The sequence below is a fragment of the Buceros rhinoceros genome, unplaced genomic scaffold (genome assembly GCF_000710305.1).
Source record: "Buceros rhinoceros silvestris isolate BGI_N320 unplaced genomic scaffold, ASM71030v1 scaffold10468, whole genome shotgun sequence".
Taxonomy (NCBI): domain Eukaryota; kingdom Metazoa; phylum Chordata; class Aves; order Bucerotiformes; family Bucerotidae; genus Buceros; species Buceros rhinoceros.
Window position 1 is genome coordinate 110,145 of NW_010428647.1, and position 11,689 is coordinate 121,833.

An 11,689-nucleotide genomic window follows, 5' to 3' on the forward strand; every position below is an offset into this window, starting at 1 on the left:
AGCAGGCACTGCTTTATAGTTGGCTAAAATTACGTCAGCCCACGTAAGAGGCTGGTTCGGTGTGTAGGTTACCCCGTTTTACAGAGTAGCTAAAGCCAAGACCCTCACTGGTTAGGGAGCTGGCCAGAAAGGACTTTTATCTGTCTGTAAAATCCCAAGATCCTCACTTGATACCTACAGAGAACGTAGAGCTGGGCAGAGAGATTCCTGGACTTTCTACGTTATTCGGGGTTTATATTTCTGTAACTCGCCCTTGCAGCTGCTCGTAGCCTCCTGTTAGTGAGCACAGCTGCAGTACAGCCTGGGCCGAAACTCGGAAGACTTTTATCCTCTTGGGAGGTCCTCAAGAAAGGCAAGGAAGCCTCCTCCACTTGTGGGTGATCCAGCAGATGTGTGCCTGCCCTGAAGAAACGCATGCAGGCCAGAGCAATGGCATCGTCCCTCAGAGCTCACACCTCGGAAGTCATTGATTCCTGATGGACAAAGAGGTGACGCTTCACTCCTCAAGCTTCCCTAAGCTTTGTGACCACCTGAATCACCTTACACATTGGCATGGACTTGATGTGGCAGTCCCTGAGGTGCTGACTGCCCCAGCAAGTGGTCCATGCGGTAATCCTAGAAACCAGCCTGCATCTGCCCTCTCCATGGGAGCTGCTGCTTCCCTTCCTCGGGCAGAGGAGAGCGGAGGATAGCAGTGCCTCACCTCACAGTTTGTTTCTCCACATTCCTCTCACCCATTCCAGATTGCGCTCTCTGTTTTTATTGTGTTGGCAATTATTTTTCTTTGGTGTGTTCTTTAATGTCAGATGGATCATTTTTTTCTTTTTTTTTTTTTTTTTTTTTTTTTGGTAATAATTTAATGGGATTTTTTTAGCTGCTCAGGCAATCTCAGGCTCTGGCCAAGACTAGGCAGTGTACCAGCTAACCCCCCTGAGTGGGTGGGGTGGGGGCACATCACGAGACTTTTGCTTTTTTCCTGTCTCCATCTGTTGGTAGGACAACTTATACCCACTGTCTGGGGATGGCACTGAGGGGCTTGAAGGAAACAGTTAAACAGGTAAGAGCTTTCTTGCTTTCTATTTCTTCCCTTCACACAAACCGAGGACTACAGCAGCCAGGTTCCACGGATTGAGTGTGTCTGGAATTGATCCTTCCTCCACTGGTATCGGTAGGGTTAAGGGTTAAGCTCTATGAAATAGCTTTGTCTCAGCTCCTGAAATGATTCCTGGTCAACAGGCTGTGTTTGAAGAAGCAGCACCACATGTGGCAGTGGAATTCCCCACCCAGCTGAGCAGCACTGGCATCCTTCTGCCCTGAACAAATATTCTGAGCCTGGAATTCAGTTGCTTTAAAGCATCAAGAGCTCTTAGTGACAGGCTCTAGACCTCTGACCACTAGGCATTTTGTAATTATATGTTTACAAATAGGCTTTTTTTGATTCCCTATGGTATCCTTTTATAAAACAAAAACCATAACAACGACAGAAGACAATTACATTTTTTTCCGCTTCCTTCTCTGTTGCTCTGGTGTTTTTAAAGCAGGAATACGCTTGACTTGGACAGTGCAACAAGCAAATTTTAATTAACATAAAACATAAACCAAACCAGCCTCTCTCCCCACTTCAATATGCAGATTCAGTCTGTAATTCCTGCTAGGTTGTGATGACAGAAGGATACTGGACCTTTGTTGTTCTATTCCTTGGCATGTTTATTCGGATTCCTTTTTGCAGTTTACTACATGGTACATTTTGAGAGTTGATCAGTAAAAGGTACATGTGTCCTCCAAGGTGGGCAGCCCCTGAAGAGACACGGTGCTGCATATCACAGCAGGCAAATCCAGCCTCGGGGAAAGGCTGGGCAAGCAGAGAAGGCAAAAGGGTCCGTGGAAGTCAGGAGAGCTTGTTCCTCTCCAAGCCTGGCTCAGATGAATTATTTCATAATTACTGTCCTTGTTTCTAGTGAAAGACTGGAGAGACAGTTTAACTAGGTAAGAGCAGGGGCACGCCAAGTTTCCTCTGCTGAGGAAGGCTGTGAGGAACTGGCTCACAGTCCACCTGCTCACAGATACCTGGAGGATCTGGACATGTTGTGCATGTGAATTTCTCTTCAGTGAAGAAAAAAAATAATCAAGGAATGTCTTCAAAGCAATTTGATGATGTGTGTTTTTCCATAGATCTCTCTCAGGGCGAATTGTCGGAGGAGTCTGGTGGTTCTTCACTCTCATCATTATCTCTTCCTACACTGCTAATCTTGCTGCCTTCCTTACGGTGGAAAGGATGGTTTCTCCCATAGAGAGCGCAGAGGACCTGGCTAAACAAACCGAAATAGCCTATGGCACTTTGGATTCAGGCTCAACCAAAGAATTCTTCCGAGTAAGTCTGTTAAATCTCCATTCAAGCTCTTCTGAACTGTAAGTGCCTAATACACAGTTTTCAGTCATTTGTTTTTACTCAGCTGTAAGAGCTGTCCTGGTAAAAGCTGCTTTGTGCAATCAGGACAGGCCTGAATGCAGATTTTAATATCAAAAGGCATTTTATGAAAAATGGGTGCTTTTGCTCAACCTGGAACATCTGAAGATGGAAAACCTGACCTCTGCTATCACAGGAAGGGTTTTACTGACACCACGTTCAGCACCTCCGCCTGATGAGCAATAATGCAGTCGTTAGCGCATTATTTAGCAAAGGAAACTCTTGGAGCAGTGATGCTCTTGACCTGCTTGCTCTGTTTGCCCGGCTGGCAGCCGTTAATGCCATCCGACATCGGTGTTCTCCTGCCAGGACGAGAAGGGGAATGGGAGCCCTGTGCTGCCATTCATTTCTCTATGTGCCTGATTGCTGCAGTTGTTGTTGCTAGTTTGTGATTGGTCACCAGCACCTGCCTGTTGGGCGTCAGAGGTGAAGCTTTTGTACCCAGAACACTGGTGTGTATCCACCTTGGTTAGGGAAATGCTGGGTTTGCTGTACTTTGGCATAGGGGGGAATATACACTTTTATTTGAGATTGTCCATCCTTTCTCCACCTGCCAAGCCACAAGCTGCACTGCAGAGAGTTTGATGAGGGACATTAAAAACTCTAAATAGGACCTCAGACCGCTTTTATGTATCGAGAAACATTGCAACTAGAAGAGCTCCTTATTTCTGGCCTTTCCAAGGGTGAACTGAAATGCTCGGCCCTTCTGGGAGCTCTTGGGTGTCTCTCAGCAGAGCCAATCAGATGCCAGTCAGAACAGCATTTTTTGTGTGTAGAAAAGTGGTCAGTGCTGCCTGTCACATGTGCTGACCAGGTGCAAGTGTGAGGGAGGAAGGAGGGAGATGAAGAGAACTTGCTGCTGTCCCTACACACACATACATATAGGTATAAATCTGATGTAAAGCTGGAAGTGAATGCAAAGGTGTTTTATGAAGCTTTTGTACTCTGCCTTAATTAAATGTAACGTCTTTATGTAAAAATAGATTCTCAGTAGTTCTTAATTAACTGACTGGTATGTTACAACAGCTTCTGTTTGTATTTAAATCCTGTAAGATAAACACTGACCTTGTAAGGCTGACATGAGTGTGTAAAAATTGGTATTCCGTTTAATTACCAGCCTGCAGCAGTATGGTCTGCGCAGAAAATTGAGTTGAGTGGGCCTGTCAGAAGGGGTAGAACAATGATTAGAAATATTGGTGCTGTTTACAGTCACTATACCATTCTTAACAGGAAAAAGATCTTCTTTGAAGTATCTTGTAACCATTAATACAGAAAGAAGGACTGTATGGGGCTGTTTCTTCATGTCCTGTAATAGTCTGACACAAGGAGGAAATCCCTTCTCACCCAGAGATCAAAGGAATGAGTGTTTTGTGTGAAAGGATACAAAGTCTGGTAAATGTGTGAATACTTTGTTGTGCTGTTAATAGTCCTGAGATGAGCTGACTCTCTCGTGGTGCTGGAGGAAGCAGGGCTGTAAATGAGGATGATCTGTCAGGAGCTGCCAGCTCCATCAGGCAGGGAGAGGAGTCCAGCGGGGAAGGAGGAGAGCAGAGCCCCGGCAGAGGTGGAGTGGGTGTAATGCCTGCTCTGGGTCATCTGGATGGGCCAGCTGGGAGGGAGAATGGGCCCTAAGTGGTGGGCCCTTCTCTCTCCTCAGCATTCTCAAGCTACACAACATAATTTCAGTTGTATTAACTTTTGCAGAGTAGTTAATTTGAATAGAGTGATGCAGCTATGGAACTGTTGTAATTAGAGTCTTCTGCAGGTGATTTGAGAAGGGCAAAAGCTTTCCCTTAGATGAAATGCCTATGTTCACATAAATGCTTTGTTGTACAGTCTTTATTAGGTACTTAGTAAGATGGTAATGCTAGCTGAAACTTGAAATCACTCTTGGAGGCCTCTCGGTTTCTGAGTGCATGCTGCACAGACTGTGCCTGCTCCATGGTCTGGGATGCTTTTCTCGGTGTAAGCTCTTTGCTCACTACTGCCAGAGCATCAGTGGGAGCGATAGTGGTCTGAGTCAGAGCCATGAGTTCTCCTGGGTATGATGGGATGCTGGTTCCCTGTGTGAGGAGAGTATCCTCTGCCATTCTTCACCAGTATTTAAGCTATTTAAGCAACAGCTGGCTGAGTGGGTCAGGATCATTTACCCACTGAGAAAGGAAGCTTCTAACTGCTGGGACAGCCACCTGAGCAAGTTAGTGCAATCGTCGCTGACCCTGGGTATGTCTCTGCCTAGAGCTGTAAAGCTAAAATGTTTCTCAAACAAAGATAATAGTCAGGTATTGATCTTAAAGGCTGCTGTTGGCCAGTGAAAGGGGCTAGAATGACAACAGCAAGGAAAAATCGCTTCCTAATGCATTGGAGAGGGATGACACGTAAGTGAGCTCCAGATACCCACCATCTTGTCTGTGTGTGCTAGAAGGAGCCCCTTTAGGAGCCTTCAGTCCATGGCTCCTTTCTGCCAACCCCATTTCCCACTAAGATCACTTTTTAAGGTTTCTTTTACCGTGTGGATTCCTATCTGCTAGGAACTGGACCGATACCAGCACCTCATTTCAGAGGAACAGATGGTAATGACTTTCAGCCACTTCAGACCTGGGCAGACTCCAGCTAGTGACCTATTTTTTAGACTTGGCTGTTTCCCTAAACATCACAATGTCTCCCAGATAGGCGCTATCCCAGCTATGTAGGTTAAAGCTAGATACACCATTGCTGTGTCAAGCATGGACGATGACTGCTGTCGGCGTGACATTGCTCTCAGAGTTAGAAGAGAACCTGCCTTTTATAACAGGTTCACAGCAGACACGATTCACGCTCCTCACTTGTTGGTGACTCTCTCCATCAGGGTATTTGTCCCCCCAGTATATCTGAGCACCAAATGAGCCTGCCTGTATTTTCGTGGTTGTTGCTTGTTTCTGCTCAGAAACATTTTACATTTTGCACTAATTAACTTATAAAAGGCATTTAAATGGCAATCAATAGATTACATCAATTCCCTTTCGGCTTTCAAAGGGCACTCATTCATATTGAAAAGGACAAGAAAGCACCTCTTTGTAGATATTTGTTAACATACAGTCTCAGACTAAGGATGCCAAAATACCTCCTCCTCTTTCTTGGAAACTGGTGAAGGCCTGTACTAGAAAGCAATTGCAGTCACTAAGCTACTACTTCTAAGGGTGTATCTGTTAGAATTAACATCTTCTAATACATGCAACTAAAGCAACATTCAGTTAAAGCTTCAGCATATCTGAGCAGCTCATCAAATCCACATAACACCATTTAATCCAAATTCAGCACTAAGCCCAAGTACAGTCCCGAAGTCTCTGGTTTCACACCTCCAATATGCATATATTCAAAAGGCATGACCTTTACAACCAGTTAGCAATTCTTGAGTAAATGTGACCGTATTTAAACTTCAGCAGAAGCAGAACATGCTTCTAGACATTTAGAAATACAAATTGCTCGTGAATTATTCATGGTTCCTCTTAATTGATAGCAGATACCTGTGTTAAGAGGCTTCTGTAAAATAACTTGCAAAGCGTGTGTTTGATCATGGACAAACGTGGCTGACCTGCTAGTGCACTTCACTGAAAACCTGAGGTTTCAGAAGGTGTCCTCAAAATTGATGTGATGTGACAAGGGTGAAATATTGAGGCAAGTAACATGTAGCAAGATCTTGCATTAGGTCCTTCTGCCTCTGTGGGAAATGGAAGGTGGCTCATACCACACCATTACCAGTGTAGTTAATCACTGTTAACTGCACCTAAGGAAAAAGGAGGCCTCAAGGGACTGATACTTCATTGCAGAACTTTGTGGTTTTCTCAGCAGTAGTTTCAAGGATGTCCCTGACAGAACGACTCTGCTGTCCAATGGCTCCCCTGTGCCTCAGATGAAATGACTTGCTGCTCTAAGTCAGCTACTAATTTTTCCTCCTGGAAACGGCATCAGTTGCCAGGTCTGTCAGGAGCTGCCGGAGAAAGGGCAAAGATCCTTTGGCCATGATGGTCCCTGCTCTTGCGGTTGGCTCCTCCTACCTGGCACTGAAGTTCATGAGTGTTGGACAGAGAGTTTGACACTGGCACAGCTTCTGCTGTCGATAAAGACTTCAGGCTCAGTGCCGGAAGGAGTCACACAGGCTGACAGCCTTCAGGCAAAGCTCAGATACTGCAGATATTATTTTTAGGAATTTTTTGCAACCCAGTACGACATTCACAGCTAAGCTGAAGTCTTCATTACTTCAGGACACGTGAGAGTATTAGCTGACTTGAGGACGCCGAGGAATCCGCACATGCTTCCCTTCTGCCTCCTGTGTGAAGGCGTCACTTTCTGTTGCAGCTGGACAGCCTGCCCAGACTCTTCAATTGTATTTTTTTTTAGTTAGTGTTTTGCAAGAAGGCAATACTGTTCTTTTATGCCTCTGTGGGCACATTCCACACTCGAAATGCCTCTTCATCAGTTTTCCCAAAAAGTGGTTCTTTCCAAACCAAGTTCGGATGCGAGGCCTTCTGGACTTCATCTATACATAAAATGTGATACAAAACTGCAATTTTTAGGACACAGGAAGTTGTGGTCCTTAAGATGGTCCCTCTTTTTCTCTGTTCTTCATTTCATCAAGTCTGAATAGCTCAGCAAGAGCAGATAGATGAGCACAGTATGTCCTGGCAAGAGGCTTTGCATTTCTGTCTGCACCTCTGGTTGCTCAAGTTGAGGAAAGGTAATTTGACAGGGGAACAGGTACAGGAAAAAGCACATAAATATGATCAGGGGATGGGGGAGGTAGATCTTGACAAGAACTCTTAAGTACAACTTGTTTAGCTGGTAAAACTAAAGCTGATATAGAAAACAATTTCTTCAAAAGAAAAGAAAAAGACCACCAGACGAGTTAACACCAAAGCAGAACATAAACCTTTATCTGAAAAAACAGGGGAAGAACAAATGAACGGATTGATCCCAAATTCCTTGGAAATTAAAAACAAACATTCCTTAAACCCATCAAAAGGATCTTGAAATACCTTCTGCTAAAAGCACTTGGGGTAACTGAAACCTCCACACGTGTTCAGGCAGCGCTTTATACCGGCTGTGTGCAGTGGGGCTGCAGTGGCCCCCGGGGCTGTGGCAGATGAGGCTGGAGCTCAGCACCATCCCAGAGCCAGGAGGGAGAGCAGGAGAAATGATGACCCTAATGCATTCTCCAGCATTAGCATGTTACACCCAGTTATAAGATAAGGAGCTCATTGCTTTGCTCTGGTGATAAGGTTGCGTGAAGATGAGAGGTAAGGGAAATAAATTCTGCCAGCAAGTGGTTTGGGTAAGGAGAAGCCTTGAATTATGAACCAATAGATGCCATGTGATTTTTATGCATTCTGTGCAATCAAAGGATATTGAAATAATCATTAGAGCCTATTAAAAACACCATGGTGAACTCTGTGCACGCAGCGCTAAGGGTTTCATCTGTAGTTAAACTCTTTGATTTTTAATTTCAAAATTACTTTGCTAGTGAAGATGAAGGACTCGTTTCTAGCGCAGCGCTCATACAAATGCTTTGCTTTTGCCTTTGGATAAAAGTATGATTAGCAGTTTTAAGCTTTCTGCGTTCTTGGCATCAAGCAAAACAACACAGTCATCATAACAAATGCCTGACAGAAATATTGAAGTGTGATTGTATTTATGGACTTTGAAGAACAGAACATCACAGGGAAGTGATAGCTTCAAATATGAGCTCTATAGATCCTTGACAGGCAACGTGGCAGCTATTAATCAGGAAAAGTGCTGTGGTTTAACTGTTTTTCAACACAGAAAGTGTGAAAAACTTACTCACCCATATATTCTCTCTCCCTTCCCTGTTCGATACAGATGAGGACGTGCACAGGTATTAAAAGAGGAGCGTGAGTGTGCAGCGAGCACAGCCTCTCCATTGCTTGAATGACAGATGATCTGCTTGTGGGGTTTGGTTCTTTTTCTCCTAATCTATTGAACCTCTTTTCTGCCACATGGCTAACAGGCAGTTTTAAAGACAGCAGAAAATCAAATGTGACATAATTACAAAAGAAATGGTTTCCCATGAAGTGATCTAATGTCTTTAAGGCTATAGATTGGAGAGGAAAATGTATCCTTACGGGAACTAAAATTAACAGCTCATCCATCATCCGCTGCTTGGAAAGGAAACGTTTGGATGGTACTGGGGTTAAGGAACCATTTCACTAATTTCAGCAGGCCAGCCAGGATTTAACAAAGCTTTCAGTCAACACTTAATAACAAATATTAGAATAAATCTCTCCTTTATCTGCAATATCAGGTGGCATTTGTCGATCTGCTCTACTTGTGTATGTGTTTAGGCTGTTGGGCTCGCCTCTGTCTCGATACCGCTCAGAAGTCGATCTCTATAGGAACAGGGATGCTGGCCGCGCCATCGAGGTGGACCGTTTCCTGGGGTCAGGCGGGGCTTGTGGGTGCAGCCGATGGCGAGGCCTGGCACAGCAGCTAGCAGTGGGTTAACACCGTAACTGTGCTGCCAAGCAGAGAACGCCTCGGGGAATAATGTCTTGCTATTTGAATGCTCTACTTTTTGAAGAGCAGCTCTATGATAATGATAATGACATTGCTCAAGACAGCGAGGACCCTGGCTTTTCAAGTCTCTCCTACTTTATGTAATGCTGCTGTGTCACATTAATAGATGCTTCTTCAGGATTCATTTAAAATACATGGGTGCTGATAGATTACTCACAGTGCTGCTAGTGTTACTTTTGAATAATTAGAAAATACATGAAGGTTTAGAAACTAATGATGTGAATATGAAACACCCCTTTTTGCAGTCCACTGGGATTGCTGCATCATTGCCTGTATGTTGGACTTTTCTGTCTGGAGCTGAAAAGTCATTAGACCTGACAGTGTTCAGATCGTGTGCTGGAAATGCCGCTCTCTGTTAATTTATTACGGGCCAAATCCAGAGCAGGGCTGGTGTGCTGCTCAGTTGCCCAGACAGGACTATGCTGCTAGATATGTCACTGCTGGAAAGATGCCCCTTAGCCTAAAGGCTGACGTAATCCCTTCCCTCCAGCCCAGGCAGACAGACAGGCAGACAGACAGACGCGCTGGCAGAGCACGGCCATACTGATCCCCAGCGGTGCCACCCAGCCCGTCGTCCCCCTGCGGGGTTCCTCAGTGCGGGGCTGCTGGCTGAGTGCTGCCTCTGGCCCTGAATCACGGAGGATTTACAAAGGCAGCTTGTCTCTTGGTAAAGACTTTTCATTTTAATTTCCCGGTCACTATTGCAACGGGGAGGAATGGATGGCAGCAATACAGTGAGGAGATGAATATAGGCGTAGTCTGAAATTCAGTGTTGTGCCAGGAAAGGGCGTCTTAAAATCTTGATTTACATTCTGCTGCTCCGAGTGTTACTGACATGTCAGCCACGTCTCGCTGCAGCCAGAGCGACTCTTTGCTTGTCTGTCTGTAACTCCAGAGAAGATGTCTGTTAGAGCAGCCACAGCGCGTTAACTGCCTGCTGCCAAAGCTCACAGTTTACAAATGACCATGGCACACGGGAAAAGAAGACTCCCACAGTATTGCGTTGTTTCTATAAGATAAAGTGCCTTTTGTAATCAGGCCCCTACTTATGTCAGGTATGGAAAAACCGTAGGGTTGCTGAAGCCTGGAGCGGTTTTTTTCCCAGCTGCCAGTATGTGCAGAGCTGCCCTTGACCCTCCTTCCCCACCACCTCCTCCTGCCCGAGCTCTCTGCTGGGCTCCCACCTCTGCTCCAGTCTGGGGAGGAGAGGGCTGGCTCCGAGAGAACCCTTCCTTTTACATTTATGTGTATGTTACCGAAGATTTGTGTATTCCTGCCAGTGTACAGACTAGTTTACATACACGTGCTTGAACCTTGCTTATCATCTGTGGCATCCCACAGGTTTATAAACCGTGGGTAGACTTTGGTAGGCTTGAGGGTTGGCCCCGTGCATGCTTATGGCATCTGACCTACTTTCTTCTGCCGAGAATGTAATAAAAACAAGAGGTTCATGTAATGATGGGATTGATTTTTCTGTCCATATAGGTAAGTAAATTGCTGGCATCACAAGTTATCTGCGGCTAAAAGCTGTGACATTGATCTATTAGACTTTGCCCTATGACCTTCAGTAAATGACATCTCTGCTTTCATGTCCACACTTAGGAAAGGGGACTAATGGTGCCCTCTGGCCTTTGCAAGACCTATTTTTTCCTTTTCAGTAAAGAGGAAAATCTCAGGCAGTGGGATCTTACTAATAATATTTATCATGGTATTATTAATGTAGCATCCATCTGCTCCAGAGCTGGCGTTGAGCTGGGGGCTCCAATCAGTGTGCATGGCTCTGCAGAGGCAGCTGTGGCAGGGCTGACTTGCCATCAGGCTTGTGGCGGAGCAGAAAGGCATCAAGTGAAAGCTTCAACCGAAAGACCGAGACAGTGGTAGCCACTCCACTGCAGTTTGCCGTGTTGAAAGTCCGAGAAAGCAGCTGCCTAAAACTGATGGATCTCAAAGCGCTCCCCAGGCCAGGCAGCAGTGGTGGTACCAAGGCGGTCTTCTGGACTGTTCACTCCTGTTTAGGAACTTGCTTTTTAATGGTTCATAAACGACTGGATTCATTAGCTGCTGTAGAATAGCTAATTGCACATGCGGAAGAAAAGCAATGAGTGACGATAATGAAGCTCGGGTTCACACTTAACTACCGAAGTTCATATCAGTGAGCTGTGCATCTGTATAAAGCCAGCGTCTATTACTCAGATTAAATACCTGCCCTGGTTTTAGGACGGACCTTTGTGGTTTGGATCAGCAATATCCGTCTGACTTAGAGCTATAGATTTCCCTTGTTAAAGAGCTGTAGAGTGGTCGTAGGGCTGTTGTGGCAGCAGAGCGCGTTAACTGCTGCTTTAGGTCCTTTATCGATGCCTCTGCCTACCTTTGTGTGTGTGCCATGGTCAGGGTGCTGGGTGCTCCTTGCGCTGGGATCCCTGTGGGATTTACTGCATTTCAGCATACGCTGGCCTGCTCCCAAGTATATTAAAGATTACGTAGCCTGGACCCAGGCCTGAGAGCAGGCAGCTGTAACTGGCTTCCTTCTGAGTCTTCTCGCTCTCCAGTGTGCCCATGCCATTTCTTACACTGATACTGCCCGGCATGAAACATCCTCCTGTTCTTCCTTGTAGCCCAGCTCCTGGATTGCTGGGGGAACCTTACCTCTTT

At 45.5% G+C, this 11,689-nt stretch overlaps 1 protein-coding gene across 1 annotated transcript in view; it reads left to right on the forward strand.

The window, feature by feature from the left end:
• GRIA3 (glutamate receptor, ionotropic, AMPA 3) overlaps window positions 1-11,689 on the forward strand; it is a 148,100-nt gene that overhangs the window by 109,529 nt on the left and 26,882 nt on the right. The window contains exon 11 of the mRNA XM_010142354.1: window positions 2,173-2,371. Within this exon, the coding sequence (XP_010140656.1) occupies window positions 2,173-2,371 (199 nt within the window). The remainder of the gene's footprint in view (window positions 1-2,172; window positions 2,372-11,689) is intronic.